The sequence below is a fragment of the Alternaria postmessia genome (assembly GCF_024291825.1).
Source record: "Alternaria postmessia strain BMP 2775 chromosome Unknown scaffold_3, whole genome shotgun sequence".
NCBI classification, from domain to species: domain Eukaryota; kingdom Fungi; phylum Ascomycota; class Dothideomycetes; order Pleosporales; family Pleosporaceae; genus Alternaria; species Alternaria postmessia.
The window spans coordinates 679,601-695,019 of record NW_026260076.1 but is presented as its reverse complement, the minus strand read 5'-3'; the positions used below and the strand labels follow the sequence as shown (position 1 = coordinate 695,019).

The 15,419-nt window shown below is 50.9% G+C and overlaps 5 protein-coding genes across 5 annotated transcripts; 3 read left to right on the top strand and 2 right to left on the bottom strand.

Moving 5' to 3' along the window:
• Positions 1-669: 669 nt before the first annotated feature.
• Positions 670-1,621, bottom strand: J4E82_001002 (uncharacterized protein; the record flags this gene model as incomplete). Its single annotated transcript, XM_051727320.1, has 2 exons — positions 670-1,496; positions 1,549-1,621. 2 exons carry the CDS (start codon positions 1,619-1,621, stop codon positions 670-672), a joined length of 900 nt encoding a protein of 299 aa, XP_051593127.1.
• A 601-nt stretch (positions 1,622-2,222) lies between these two features.
• On the top strand, positions 2,223-3,917 carry J4E82_001001 (uncharacterized protein; the record flags this gene model as incomplete). The annotated part of the gene is made up of 2 exons (XM_051727319.1): positions 2,223-2,706; positions 2,758-3,917. 2 exons carry the CDS (start codon positions 2,223-2,225, stop codon positions 3,915-3,917), a joined length of 1,644 nt encoding a protein of 547 aa, XP_051593126.1.
• An 850-nt stretch (positions 3,918-4,767) lies between these two features.
• J4E82_001000 (uncharacterized protein) lies at positions 4,768-6,977 on the top strand (the record flags this gene model as incomplete). Its single annotated transcript, XM_051727318.1, has 2 exons — positions 4,768-6,213; positions 6,615-6,977. The coding sequence occupies 2 exons, from the start codon at positions 4,768-4,770 to the stop codon at positions 6,975-6,977; spliced, it is 1,809 nt and encodes a 602-aa protein (XP_051593125.1).
• Positions 6,978-8,603: 1,626 nt separating this feature from the next.
• On the top strand, positions 8,604-10,536 carry J4E82_000999 (uncharacterized protein; the record flags this gene model as incomplete). Its single annotated transcript, XM_051727317.1, has 6 exons — positions 8,604-8,712; positions 8,782-9,119; positions 9,172-9,209; positions 9,258-9,775; positions 9,822-10,237; positions 10,291-10,536. 6 exons carry the CDS (start codon positions 8,604-8,606, stop codon positions 10,534-10,536), a joined length of 1,665 nt encoding a protein of 554 aa, XP_051593124.1.
• Positions 10,537-11,703: 1,167 nt separating this feature from the next.
• Positions 11,704-12,390, bottom strand: J4E82_000998 (uncharacterized protein; the record flags this gene model as incomplete). Its single annotated transcript, XM_051727316.1, has 1 exon — positions 11,704-12,390. The coding sequence occupies one exon, from the start codon at positions 12,388-12,390 to the stop codon at positions 11,704-11,706; it is 687 nt and encodes a 228-aa protein (XP_051593123.1).
• Positions 12,391-15,419: the final 3,029 nt, after the last annotated feature.

The following is a 15,419-nucleotide window of genomic DNA, read 5'->3' as shown; positions in this document are numbered from 1 at the left end:
ACTACTATCGCTCCCCACTGCTACACAAAATCTCCCAAACCCTCAGCCCCGAAGCTTTGTTGCCCAAATCTCAATCTTGACTACCCCACGTTACTTACATGCACGAATATGCGAGGCTATGCAGGTCGGAAACAGCTGTCCCGCAACGAGTGGCTCTGTGCTGATGCATCGGAACCGTTGCAGGTAGCACTGCATTGGTGGAGGATTTAAAGTGGTAATACGCCAGAACGAATAAAGGGAGAAGTCGTGGTGCTTCATGTGAGGCTGACGGCTATGCATAGAGTTGTGAACAGGGCCGGATTGTTGTGCATGGACATATAGGCAGCTGATTACGCGCTCGCTTCACTGTATACGTCTAGCAGAATACGTTCTAGAGTAACGTCTAGCTATGAGTCCGCATTTCTCCAGGGCACCGACGCTATGGCAGGGGGCAGTATAAAGCTCCGCCAGGGCAAGCATGGTGGAACTGGTCCAGAAGCGGTCTTTTGTGGGGTTGAAGACATGTTCGCAAAGACCATGCTCGTCTTGTTCCTTGCCGTCCATGAATGCAAGTGCTTCATCCTCAAGAGACACAGGGATTTGTCCTGCGAAAGGTAGCTTCCGTCCTAATGCTGCCGCACGCGAGGGTGAGTGTCCTGCGCGATGCGTGCTTGTAAGACGTGTCACCACTCAGTCGTCGGCACCGACAGCCATCTCGAGAACTTCGACATTGCCTCTTCCCTTTGTCTGGCCCTCGATGAGCTCGTTTAATCCCTTGAAGGCTCCAGGCTCGACGAGACCGACTGCCTCCCATTCAGCGCCTATTGTCTCTTGGCTCTCAATGTTCTCCATGAATCCCAGTATCGCATCCTTGACAGTGCCGGTAGTTCCCTTCTCCTCGGTGCCTGCTTGCGCCTTGGGGGCGGTCTTTATGGCTTGCTTCAGAACGGATGTCGGACAGGTAACGCGCAACTTCATCTGCATACGGGCGACGGGTATCGGCTGGTGGGCTATAAGGGCCTTCATAGCGAACAGTGCCTGCGACTTGGCCGACTTGTTTGTGACGATGCCGGACCACTTGGGCAGTTCTTTGGCTTTGCCCTTGTCCTCACCATCCTCCTTATTCTCACTCTTGTCCCCTTGTTGCGTCGCCGCTGCCGAGCTTAATTGGTCCAGAGCCTTCTCGATCATGCCCGTGGTATAGACACGCTTTGTTTTAGGATCCACAAGTTTCCCCGCCACGATATCGATGACCTCATTCTTGGTTCTCTCCAACTCAGCGTTGCGCTCCTTCTCGCCTACTTGCAGCTCGCCATGATCCAGTATGTCGGTGATGATATCTTCGAGTGATTTCTTCGGGAAGGCCTTTTCGAGATCGGCTTTTGGTGCGACTTGGCCCTTTGATACGTTGAGGAAGACGTTCTCGATTTGCAGCACGTTGGACAGATCCTTCTCAATCTTGTTGCGCCACTCGAGGACTTTGTTCTTGTAGCATGCGATTTCGAAGCGCTTCTTGCCTGTGGGATGTTAGTTTGCGCAGGACATGAGGTTCTGGCGAGGTTTGCGCACCCTTCTTCATGCGCACCAGCGAGACATTGGTGAGCTTGATCTGGTTGGACGGCTGGTTGATTCCGACAGGCATCTTGAGTGATTACGGGTGTTGGTATGGGTATAATCGTGGTTGAACTGTAGATGTTGGGCGCAAGTCATAAAAGTTGCACGACATTTTGGTGGGGTCTGCGCGATGACATGCCTAGGTGCAGTCACTATGAGTGGAAGGGCGCTAGGCCGGATTTGGACCATGCAGGTCCAGCTCTAGCTTCCCGAGGTGCGCAGACAGCTCGGCAGCAGGAACTCGCCACGGCCTCCATGTCCAGACGGCGGGAATGAAGCTGCAAGCGTCATGATGTCTATGATAGCTGTCCACGGCCGGCGCGTGTCCTGCCACACGCGCCGATCACCGCTATCGTGAAACGCTAAGCCCATGTGATGCTGGAGCTCGGACGGGCCAGCCACTCTGATAAGCTGTTGGGATGCGTCATGCTCCGTTGCCTGGACAAGCCGCGCCTCCTCCACAAGAGCTACCCATAGCTTGACTTAACTAGACCCATCCCATCTCTCCTCCTCCATCCATCCCTCCTCTTGCCCATCCATCACCGCGTGCTTCTTCATTCATTTGTAGAGGTGCTCATCTTGTCTTCACTCATCTACCGCTATAGCTCCGGAAGCTTAGCACCGCCATCATGAAGGTCGCCGCATCGGCGCTCCTCGTTGGAGCCGCATCCGCCGCTGTTGCGCCTCAGCAGCAGCAGATCCTCAAGTTCCCTGACTCCTTCAGCGAGCTCAAGGAGTCGACGTCGTCATGGAGCAAGCCGCTCCAAAACCTCGAGGAGAGCCTCAAGTCGCTCACTGGCGAGGCTCGCGCCGTTTGGGACGAGGTCGCCATGATGTTCCCCGAGAGCTTTGAGAAGGCTGCTTTCTTCTCCCAGCCCAAGCCTCACACGCGCAAGCAGGACAGTGAATGGGACCACATCATCAAGGGCGCCGACATCCAGAGCGTCTGGGTCGAGAACGAGAACGGCGAGAAGCAGCGCGAGATTGACGGCCAGCTCGAGCAGTACAGCTTGAGGGCCAAGAAGGTCGACCCCAGCGTGCTCGGCGTCGACAAGGTCAAGCAGTACTCTGGTTACCTCGACGACGACGACGAGGACAAGCACCTCTTCTACTGTGAGTACCCGCATGGCTATCACACACACCCCTGTATCTAACACTTCGCAGGGTTCTTCGAGTCGCGAAACGACCCCAAGAACGACCCCGTTGTGCTCTGGCTCAATGGCGGACCCGGTTGCTCTTCGCTGACCGGCCTGTTCATGGAGCTCGGCCCGGCTTCCATCACAAAGGACCAGAAGGTCAAGCACAACCCCTACTCTTGGAACGCCAATGCTTCCGTCATCTTCCTCGACCAGCCCGTCAACGTCGGATACTCATACTCGAGCGGCTCAGTTAGCAACACTGTCGCTGCTGGCAAGGACATCTACGCCCTGCTTACCCTCTTCTTCAAGCAGTTCCCTGAGTACTCTCACCAGAGCTTCCACATCTCCGGAGAGTCATACGCCGGACACTACATCCCCGTCTTTGCCTCTGAGATTCTGTCCCACAAGAACCGCAACATCAACCTCCAGTCCGTCCTCATCGGTAACGGTCTGACCGATGGCCTTACTCAGTACGAGTACTACCGTCCCATGGCCTGCGGTGAGGGTGGCTGGCCCGCCGTTCTTGATGAGTCTCAGTGCCAGTCTATGGACAACGCCTACCCTCGTTGCGCCAGCCTCATTGAGAACTGCTACAACTCCGAGTCTGTCTGGTCTTGCGTGCCTGCATCCATCTACTGCAACAACGCTATGATCGGTCCTTACCAACGCACTGGCCAGAACGTCTACGATGTTCGCAAGCCTTGTGGCAGCAACTCTCTTTGCTACGATGAGCTTGACTGGATACAGGGCTACCTTAACAAGAAGGAGGTCATGAAGGCCGTCGGCGCTGAGGTCTCCAACTACGAGTCTTGCAACTTCGACATCAACCGTAACTTCCTTCTCCAGGGTGACTGGATGAAGCCTTTCCACCGCGTCGTTCCCGGTATCCTTGAGAAGATCCCCGTCCTGATCTACGCTGGTGATGCCGACTACATCTGCAACTGGCTCGGCAACAAGGCCTGGACTGAGGCGCTTGAGTGGCCTGGTGCCAAGGACTACAAGAAGGCTCAGATGGAGGACTTCAAGATCGACGGTGACGGCAAGACTGTTGGTCAGGTCAAGTCCAGCGGGAACTTCACCTTCATGAGGCTTCATGCTGGTGGCCACATGGTCCCCTACGACCAGCCCGAGGCTTCGCTCGAGATGCTCAACAGGTGGTTGTCTGGTGATTTCTGGCAGTCGTAGAGGCTTTCTTTGCAGATTTTATAGGTTGAAATTGTCATTGAGGCATGTGATTATGCAGTGATTGGAACAGTTTCCGCTCGTTGCTTGCATCATACGGACTTTGCTGGCTTTTATATCGAATAGCAATCAACACAAAGAACAATTTTCCGTTCCCGTGATAACATCGTTTATGTGGCTTGTTGTCAAGTTCGTAACCCCTGATGACAAGCATATTCAATCGTTCTGTTGAATAAATGCTGTCAATGCCATAGTGATCATTCAGAACTCTCTCAATGCGTACCAAGATACCAAGTCGTCATTCGTGCCTAGGTATCCGGAGTTAATGATGCATATGATGAGTGTTGAAAGCCAGATTTCGATCGTCTGCCTAGCAAATTATTATGGACGTACTAAATGCGTTGTAGAAAATGAGATCGAGATATGAGGACCGTCCTTGGGGTTGATACACGAATGGCTAATGCTGAAGCATGGAAACCCGCAAATGAACAGCTGTTGCTTCACTTGGGAATGACTTCGTGCCACAGCCTAGATATTCTATAATCGTTACAGCAATCAAGAAAGTCATTCACTCTGGCTCACTCTATCCTTACCCATATTCACTCTTCACTTCGATTGCAGTCGCAACTGGGAGTGCGCTAGAGGCTCCAGTGGTTGCCACCTGGACGTATATGCGCTTGCGCCGACTAACTTGGCCGTTCTCCTGTTGTTCCCCTAGTTTATATATACTCTTCTTTTCTCTGACTAGTTCCTCGAACCTCACCACTGCACTTTCGTTCACGGTATAACGAGTTTCAACCAACATCAGCGAACGATAATTGCTCCAGAAACAAACCGATAGCAATCATTCAAGATGGCTGGAAACAAGAAGAAGAACAAAAATAAAGCTAACGCGAATGCGAATGAGAACATCAACTCTGGTAACAGGGAGAAAAGGTCTCAGAGCAGTATGATTGAAAAGCGAGAGGACAACAAGGATATAACCGTCGACCCACTCGATTCTTCTCCAGTATCGAGTGGGAAGGAGAACGGAGACAAGGCGCTTTGTGAAGCGGATGTCGTTGTCGACTCGTCCGAAGAACCCGCGGAATCCAGCCGAACCACAGAGCAAACGAACGATGTAGTTGCAGCCGAGCAAGGTAAGGATGATTTCTTGCATGGCGAGCTTTTGCAACCAGGGTGTGTTGTCAATGAGTCTGAGCGACTACCGACGACCACGCAATTCAGACTCAACTCCAGCAGTGTCTCTTGTAATACCCGTGCTGAGGAGCGAGTTTCCAAAAACGGATGGTCCTTTGGAAGAGAAGGAGTTCAAGATGTCGCAGTTTCCAAAGAAGAGCTAAGCAACGGGTTCCAGCCAACTCCTGAGGTTCAGGTATCCCAAGAAAGTGTGGAAATGACAGCAAGCGAAGCCCTGGAGAAAGACGAGGTGGTGCCGACGACTGAGAACATCGCTCAAAATCCAGGTCTCGAGGATACAGTAGTATCTGAGGATGATGACGGCAACGTGTCATCGTCTCAACCTCAATCGCACCTGCAGCCGCCATCGGTACCTGCTAAGCAGCTCCTTGATGACCATAAGACTCCCTCCAGAGTGCAGAGCTGCAGACCACAAGCATCAGCCAAGTCGCCGACGCAGATACCGAAACTTGATGATCGACCAGCATTATCTGAGCAAGAAATTCTGAAACAGCCCACTATACAAGCAGCTCCAACTGAGTCGCACCTGCCCAGTAAACTCGAGGTTATCAGTAGAGATAAAAATGCTCAGATGCTCAGCCCCAAGTTCGAAGAGGGGATAGAGGCGCTCCGCAAGCGTTTTGTTAGACAGATTGAAGATCAAGAACAGCGCTTCAAGCAGCGGGAACGAAAGCTTATTGCTGAGCGCGAGTTCCTAAACGACAACCTTGAGGCTACTCACGCGGAGATTACGCGTCTTGAGAGCCTCCAGGCTCTCCCTCAAACACTCAAGCCTACCACTCGCGACCAAGGCACTCAGACAGAGACATCGACTGATTCACTAACCCAAGAGCCGAAGCTACAAGGCAGCCCACCACTACTGCTTCACGGAATTCTGGAAAAGCCTAGCAATACGACACCATCTTCAGTCGAGCCGCGAACCCAGGAGCAGAAGAGTTCAGATGCCACGCGAGAACCACGGTTCCATGATACTCTCAAGTCACAAAACAGGGATCGTAGTAAGAACATGGCGCAACCAGCGCGGGAGCAAAAGGAGGCAGAATTCGAGCGAAAGATCCACAGTCTGGCTCGGCAGGTTGCTGCGGAGGCTCAAGAACAGGTAACCCATTCCCCAAGGACTAATATACCTGCATGTAAGTGCCCTTGTATGAATTGCACTTGAGACGTATACTGAATTTGTAAACCCACAAATAGTATCCAATCGAGTTCAATCGAGTACAGTACCTCCTGCTACAATACAGCCTTCGCCTATACTACGGCCTCAGGCATTATTAGCGTAAGATCCCTATTACAGTCATCAGGAGTCATCCACTAATATCACCTAGCACTGCTGGTCGTTTTTTCAACTTAATCGTAAACAATAACGCTCGAGCATTTGTATCTAACCACGAACACATTCTCGCGACCAACACCGCCTACTTTACTTTGAACGCGAAAGAAGACCCTCGCACATATTTTGTACGCAATTTCGGATGGTACGTCAATTTTAGTGGCGCACAGTTCTCCCTCGAAGTCATCAAAGAGTACACATGGTGGCTCAAAGACGGCATAATTCGTACCGTCTATTCTCTTGTCCGAGGTACTCACCCCAACATCAATTTTGCCTTCCAATTTCTAGCCCGCGCCTATGTCTTTGGCGAGCATATTGACGACAAGTGTTGGATGAACGACGTCATGGATGCTCTCGTTGGTGCTCACAGTCGTGTTCGGCGTCTCAAGATGAGCTTAATTGTCCAGTACACGTACAAATTTACGAAGCACACATCGCCTATGCGTAGATTATTGGTAGATATGTATGCGCATTGCTCGCAATCGACCGACGTCGTGAACGTCAGTCTTAGGGAGCTACCGGCCGAGGTTTGATGAGGATGTTTTCCAAGCGTTGAATAAGCCGAGAGAGACCAGAAGTAGAAATTGGTGGGAACGTCTGGAAAATCCAAGTGTTTATCATGTATGAACGGTGAACTAGGGAGCCGGTAGGGATATGGACTTTCACAATGTCGATAATCTCGTAGTAGGGGTGGCGATACTATAGCATCATAAGACAAGATCGAACGTAGGTTTGTATCGGGGAGGATACAGCAAATACGTTTTCGTAGATTAGCGCAACCTTGTCAAGATAGTTTGATCATATAAAGCGTACAACAGGTAGACCTTCCGTGTATTCGCACTGCCTCTGGTCAAAAGTTCTCGATTCCGCGAAGAGAATATCAGAATACACAAACCGTATGACATGCCTGAACCGAACCTCCCAGGTATGCGGGACATGCAATGGACCCTTGTTTATAGAAGCCAGGTGTCAAAAGGCTCATTCCGCTTCCGCTGTGCAGCCTCGAAGGAAACTTTAAACTTATAGTCGCCGTCACCGTCGCCGTAGTTTCCCCAGACGATGAAGGAGGGGGGTTTGTGGGGACCCCACCTTTTCCAGCTGCAGTGAAACTGGGTTGATGAGTGATCATAAGAGATAGTGACGTTGTTCGGTGTTATAGCAGAATATCGGAAGGAAACCAAGTCGGCGGTGGACATTACTGTAAATCAGTAGTGCGACCCGCTTTATCGGCGACTCTTTCCTTCCGACGCTGATCTGGGTTAGTGTAGCTGCTAGCGCTTGCCTGTCTCGACCTCTTCAGAAATTCCCGCCGCGACCTCCACTTTCCCCGGCAGTTTTTCCCTCAAGATGGTCTGCTTTGAAAAGACGTTTACCCAACTGGACGACAGCACCGCGCGGAACGACGCGAACCTAACTATGGGGAATCTGGGGTAGTACTGACACGCCCATGCGCGTTTTCTGGGGTCTCCGAGCACCCCATACAGTCACCGCGGCCTTTGAAGATGCGGAGATGTGCTTATGACGACGGCGACAGGGGTCAGAATGCTTGCGGAGTCATTTCAGCCTCTCAGAAACAGATTCCGCAGGTCAATGACACGCGACCTGACCTCAGGAGAGCAAGATTAAGATCCAGATATTCATCGAGCTTTCACTACTGATTCACACGATCTGTAGCAGAGCCGCTCGGCCAGTCTCGGACGCAAGGGTCCCACAGAAACTTCGAGCGAACGTTTTGACCCAAGCGGCGTTGCCTCAACAGCAGGACCCCCACACGCGCACAACGCGGCAAGATCCCAAGCCACACAAGAATCAACTGACAGAAGCTCCCAAGCGGTAGTTATCAAACACAGCTAATGTACGTTCACTTGAGGAAACGCTGGCCGCTGTCTATACCTGGCATTCAACCCGTTCGTCTTGGCATTTGCTCCAGGAAATAGTCGGATGTGCGCCTAACGGCAGTCATACGCCTGGCACTAGCGTTGGCAGATACTGTACATGGTGTGGGCCCACCGGACAAGAATTGACGCGGCATCAAGCGAGATATCGAAAGTGCATAAAGCTGTCGATTGCCTCCCCTCATTCACTGCATCCTCCAGGCAAAGCCATTCACTACAATAGGCGGCTTCAGCGCGTCACAAACCACACCACTGAACGACATCATGGGTGAACAAGATTCGATCAAAAGCGCGCCTTATGAGCAGCGCGAGTCGATGCCTCCTTACTCCAGCAAGCAAGGAATGGTAACCAGGGAGCCCTATGGACCAGCAGGTATGCATTGTGAACTACCAGAGTTTGATTCATAAGTGGAATATACATGGAAACTAACTCCAACGATAGGCTTCCGTGGACTCTTCTCCAACCCATACGTTGCCATGTGTGCAGCTTTCGCTACGATCGGCGGTCTTCTCTTTGGATACGATCAAGGTGTTATTTCGGTGACCCTTGTCATGGATCAGTTCCTTGGCCGATTCCCACGTGTCTCGAGTGAAGCATCAGGAGCCGGCTTCTGGAAGGGGTTGATGACTGCTATGCTCGAGCTGGGCGCCTTGATTGGTGCTCTCTTTGCTGGTTGGATCGCAGACAAGCTATCCAGGAAGTACTCTATTGTCGTTGCAGTCATCATATTTACCATTGGAAGTATTTTGCAGACAGCAGCAATGGACTACGCGATGTTGGTAAGTTGTAACTATACGAACTAGATTTGAGACTTAGACTGACTTTCTGTAGACAGTTGGACGTTTGATCGGTGGGTGGGGAATCGGAGCGTAAGTTCAGCCATCTTTGTATAAGAGATGTATACTAATTACGTGTAGTCTTGCAACTATCGCTCCACTCTACATTTCCGAAATCGCACCTCCCGAGATTCGCGGTGCTCTCCTTGTTTTGCAGGAGTTCAGCATTGTTCTCGGCATCGTAATCGCTTTCTGGACAACCTATGGTACGCGCTTCATGACCGGCGAGTGGTCATGGCGTCTTCCGTTTCTCATCCAGATGATTCCAGGCCTTGTTCTGGGTGTTGGCATTGTCTTCCTGCCGTTCTCTCCACGATGGCTCGCTAGCAAAGGACGCGACGAGGAGGCGCTAGTCGTACTAGGCAAGCTTCGTAAGCTCCCTACCGATGACCCGCGTATCTTTCAAGAATGGTGTGAGATCCGTGCTGAGGTCACTTTCAATCATGAAGTCAGCGTTCAGAGGCATCCCGAACTGCAGGCCAAAACCCGCAAGAATGAGTTTAAGCTTGAGGTGCAATCTTGGCTTGACTGCTTCAGGCATGGGTGTTGGAAGCGCACTGTCGTTGGAGTGGGCATCATGTTCTTTCAGCAATTTGTTGGTATGTACCCCGTTAGCTCCAGCAAGGAAACAACTAACAATAATAGGCATCAACGCTCTCATCTACTACTCGCCCTCTCTCTTCGAAACACTAGGCCAGGACTACGAAATGCAGCTTCTGCTTTCTGGCATCATCAACTGCACGCAGCTCGTTGGTGTTGTAACAAGTCTGTGGACTATGGATCGCTTTGGACGCCGACCGTTGCTCCTTGTGGGTGCTGCTCTCATGTTCATCTGCCATCTCATCATCGCCGTCTTGGTTGGCAAGTTTGGTGGCCGATGGCTGGACTACGCAGTGGAAGGCTGGGTTGCTGTCGCCTTCCTATTCTTCTTCATGTTCAGCTTCGGAGCTACTTGGGGACCAGTCCCATGGGCTATGCCCTCAGAGATTTTCCCGTCTTCGTTGAGGGCGAAGGGTGTCGCACTCTCAACGTGTTCGAACTGGTTCAACAACTTCATCATCGTAGGTCCACACTTCCTCTATGACTGATATAAGCCGCGACTGACACGTACCAGGGTCTTATAACTCCGCCTCTCATCCAAAACACTGGCTTCGGAGCCTACACCTTTTTCGCCGTCTTCTGTCTGCTCGCCTTCGTTTTCACATTTTTCGTTGTGCCGGAAACCTCTGGCAAAACACTTGAGGAAATGGACCAGGTGTTCAAAGATGTCAGCAGCGAGGCGGAAGAGCAACAAAAGGCTCGCATCATGCGCGATATTGTGGAAGGCAAGCAAGACGAGACCGTGACTGTAGTTCCCTAAGAGGGGTTGTAACGACAGCTTCGTATCGTCTAGATTAAATGCCTCGAATGATGAGCGAACAATTGATATGAATGAGTTTATAAACATGTTTGCACATATGCACGCAGTCGTCAGCCTCGTGCCGCTAATTCTCCGTATTGACTCTGCGATCTATCGAGTTCTGTCAATCTATCATCGCGACCTAGAAATGCGGTATATGGCCTCATCGCTTCCTTTTTATATTTAAAGTCCGGAGTTTTGTTGATCGTGGTAGGCGCACGTATCTTACAATCGATCGAAAGATCGTGCGTTCGAGGCGTAGTCTCGTCATACACAACAGGCGGCTTCTCGTTGCGAAGCGCATGCTGTACGACATGCACATAAGGCGTACACGTAGTACTATTGTTTGCTATCATACTTACTCAATAAATAAAAAAGGATGACATCTTGATATAAATACGTACTGTATAACAATGATGACGATGTTGCGGAGAACGGGAAACTGCAGCTTAGTTGTTCTTCGATAGTGTTGAAAGCCGGTAAGATGCATCGGTTGTAGGAGATTAAAACGGGTTGTATGCCTCTTGATTGGCTCCAAAAGTGTATACAGGAATGTGCCAAAGTAGATTGCCATAAATCAGGAGATTTGGTGTAAAGGTTTTGGCCCTTCTGGGGGAACAATATTACTCAGGACGAGAGGATGGGATTGGAGATACGATACAATGAAGCAGTTGTTGCGAGGTTTGGGCGTGTGATCCAGGGTCTTCGGATAAGCAGTCCCCGCGTCTGCCAGGGCGTTTTGACAAAGAGCTTGAAGCTCGGAAACAGCCTTTTTCTCAGAATGATGTAGGCATCACACAACACACCGATGCTCTGTGAAAGTAACTTATTTAAGATAAAGGCTTCGTTGCAAGAGCGGAACCTGACGAACATGGATATGCGGCTTGACTGAACATTTAGAGCGAATGCGCTCACATTGCTCTTTTTACTAACCTTCCCTGCTGTATTTTGAGCTTCGTAACTCTCCATAACGTAAGTAGTCTTCCTTGGCAGAACTCCGCGAAAGAAAAGGCAAAGCTGCCCTGGTGGGTCTGCCCCAAAATTAAGCGCAGTACTGCCTCCCTTCACTTCTCGACCTTCCCAACCCCCTTATCGTCTTCAATATAAAATTCCACTCGTGTTCTGTCGTCATAGCCCGAGGTCTTTTATGCCAGATTCGACGCTACCAACTATCCTCACGGTTTTGGCGAGGCGTCGTGGCTTCCCACCAGCAAACTTCTGCAGCCAAGTGGTGAGGTTTTCCCAATTCTCGCCCCGCACAACTCTCCCCAGTACAACGTCATGGCCCGGCTGGCTCCAAGACCGTGATAATTCTGCAGAGTAGCGTACAGGCTGTCCAAGCACAGCTTCCAGCGCAAGGTGCGCATAACATACGGCCTCGTTTGCGTCACCCGGTATGCCTATATCGTCGAGAGGCTTCGTTATCACGCTCTCGGGGAGCTCCGCTTCGAGGTAATCTATGATATTCGCGTTGCGCGCGCTCGGCCCACTAATAAACAGTTCGTCGACGTTCTGACCAGCAGGAAAACTGAGCGCAAGGAGTCTGCGGTACTGCCTCAGAATGTTCTCAGCCGTTACGCGTGTAACAGTAGCAACGATGTCTGCTTCAGAGAGTTCCAAGAAGACACACTCATCGATGAGTCTTTGTGCTTCGTGATCGCCGAACATTTCCCTGGCTACGCTGAGCGAAGGCAGGATGCGTGAGTAGTCGTATGTCTCAAGAAATTGTGTCACAACGCCTTCGTGAGGCTTCCCTGTCGTCGCAAATGTTCCGTTATTGTCTTCGTTTCGGTCGTTTGAGGTGCAATATTTCATGGCGTAGTCGATGAATAGACTTCCGGGTCCGCAGTCGCGACAACATGTTTCTCGAGCACTCCCGTCTGATAGAGGAGGGATGAAGCTGCAATTCACGAGCTCGCCAATATTCAGACATGCGCGAAATTTAGACGCGTGTCTCAAGAAGAGTCTATCAACGTAAGCGATAGGGGATATGTGAGGCCTTACGAGACCGGCTTCAACGACTGTAAGATCAAACACGGTATTGATGCCAGTCTCAGCGCTGACATTGGCGTTCCATCCTAGTGGATGCGTGTTCAAATCGTTGCTTTCGGGCACGCCAGGTCGTCTTAGACCTGACGCGTGTGTGCCGACCAGGTCAATGGACGTAAGCGGTATGTCGTGCTTTTCGCAGAAGCTCCTAATGCCGTTGGAAAATAGGTAACCGAGTAGCGCGTTGGCGCATGCCACTGGCGAGGACTCGCGTTCTGCTTCGTGGAGGGAGGTAAGGATATGGTTCCGAACAGGAGGCGATGTAGGCACCGAGCCGCTCTGTCGTTGATCAGCATTCAGAGAAGTACAGTGTCGACAGCACTAACTTGGACGAGCTCTAGACGCAATGTAGCGTCAGGTGAGGACTGACGGTACCGGACCAGCGCGAAGTTGAGCTGGTTCAGCCCGCTTCCGCAACAGACGCCCAGTACCCGGAGGTCCAATACAGATTGGGAACTCATTGTCTCTTTCATATCAATGTGTAGGCTGTCATAGTCTGTTACCGAGTCGTTGCGGTGCATGCTAGGCTTGAATGCTATTCGATCAAGGAACGCACTTTAATGCCCTAAGTCCGGAGGCGATAATCACTTGAGTCGTGGAGGTGATACCTGTCCAGTGGCGTATAACTGAGCCTTCGCCAGAGGTGGTTCGGGCTATAGCCCCATAGGGCACGTTGCATAGGAAGATGCATGCTGAAGGTAAGCTGTGGGGGTGGGGGGAGATAGCTAAGAACGCTATGCAAGACCCAACGAACCCTGTGAGGTCTCGCTGTACTGAGAGTCATGTGACGTGACTTGCACTTCGTTACGACTTACGCGAAAGGGGACAGTGGACCGGAACAAACTCCCGGTTGTCAAAAGTGACGTAGCTGCTCGACAGTAGTTCCCATGAAAATTCATCAGTACGTCCGCAATTGGAAAATACACAGGAGACTGCACAAGGAGAGCGCATCAGCGGTACTTTCTCCTGGCGGTTGGCTACGGATTGAGTGCGTCGGTGGACGTGGCATTGGGAAACAAACGTATCTATTGCGGTCGTGGCACTCAGAAAGCCTCCGAGGTCAAGCAATGAGCAGATGGTCTGTCGTACATTGGTACTTCTCTCTGGGGACACAGAGAAGGTCAGAATGATGTTGGGAAAAACTTCGTTGCTTCAGTATTGCGCGCCTCACCAGCGGTTCTGGCGGTGAACTGATATTAGTAGCGAGCTTCTTGTGTGTCTCCAAGCTCAACCATATGAAAATAAAACCTGATATATGTTGCATTGCGCAAAGAGCTTTCGATCAGACTTCAGCAAGTGTCTCGACATACAGCAGATGTCAGCAACATTGGAATCATCACGAACGGAGAAACTAGATATGCTCATGACTATGAAATGGAACAACCGCATCATACAGGGCTTACAAACTACGTGGTTGACAGGCCTACCACTCCTACAGTCACCAGTCACGGCTACACGCGTACAGCTCAGACCACTCTCGGTCTATTTGACCGAAAACCGGAGCAGACCTAGGAGCTTGCGTTTTGTCAAGATGCCAAGCTATCTGGATTCAACGTGCACATAAGGACTATATATCGTATTGAGTAGACGGTTGGGTCATACAACATGCATAATTGCAGACTAAGCGGACATGAGCACACCAGAGCATTCGGTTCTTCCTACAATATACAATAGCTCTTCGAATGGGAAGAGGCCCTAGCCTTGGTATTACATGATACACTCGGAACGATTACCCGAACAATTGGGTCGCGAGATGTGGAGCATATCAAAACACGAATTTAGTCTGACAACTGATATGTCTGGAGCTATAGCCACATCCTTGGTGTCGTAAAAGGGAATGAGATACCCGTATTGAGCTTAATAAGAAAGGGGGATGGATATATGGATCTGGTCACAGTAGTGAGCGGCTAGTTTTGTTAATGGTATGTTTATGGTACAAAGCACGATGGTACTGGCTGCCAGATACTGGAGCACCTCACTCCTTACGTCGGGTATCTTGCATAACCTCCAGCACCTGCTTTGATGGTTGCTTTTGGGTGAGGTTATGGATTCACCATGAAGGGTAGACTTTACTTGGTACTAGCGACTGCCTTAACCGCAGTATCTACGGGCAAATGGTCAATGACGACTCAAGACTGAGCTCCACGGTGTTAAGCTGGAGAGGTGGACGAGCCAGGGATACCCCATTCAGCTTTCAACGCGTTGCTGATCCAGGTTGTCGGCCACACATGGTTTTTCTCGAAGTCACTCAGGAGCTGTACTACCTGGTCTCTTTCTTTCGGGTCGCATACAAGAGGTCCCCATATGAAGATGGTATGGCAGACGGTAATCGCCAATGGAACAGTTTCCGGCGAACTATTACAGGCTCCGCAGATGGCGCGTGCATGCGATAAGATTTGATGCTGTTTGGATGAGTAAATAGATGTTCTTCTTGGTGGCTGGGGTCCTTACATCCGTTTCAGAAAGGCTCCCAACATTGCGGATTGCAAACTTCGGGCCTGGCTTGTAACGCAACAGCATAATGCAGGCAAAGTGGTAGAATCCAAACGACACAGCTGATAAGTTTGTGAGCATCAGCGCAAGAATGGACCTCGGGATGGATACAGGACTTACTGTGCCAGTCGGCAGTGAACAAGATCTCAGGAAACGAGCCCTGGTCGCCGGCTGGACCTTCAAAGATCGCATTAAAACCGTGGGGTCTGTCACGCATCCACGTTTGGACAAGGTCCCATAGCTCTTTCCATCGTCGCATCTTGTAAGTTTTCTCGTTCTGTGGTTCTTTGCCATCGAAGCAG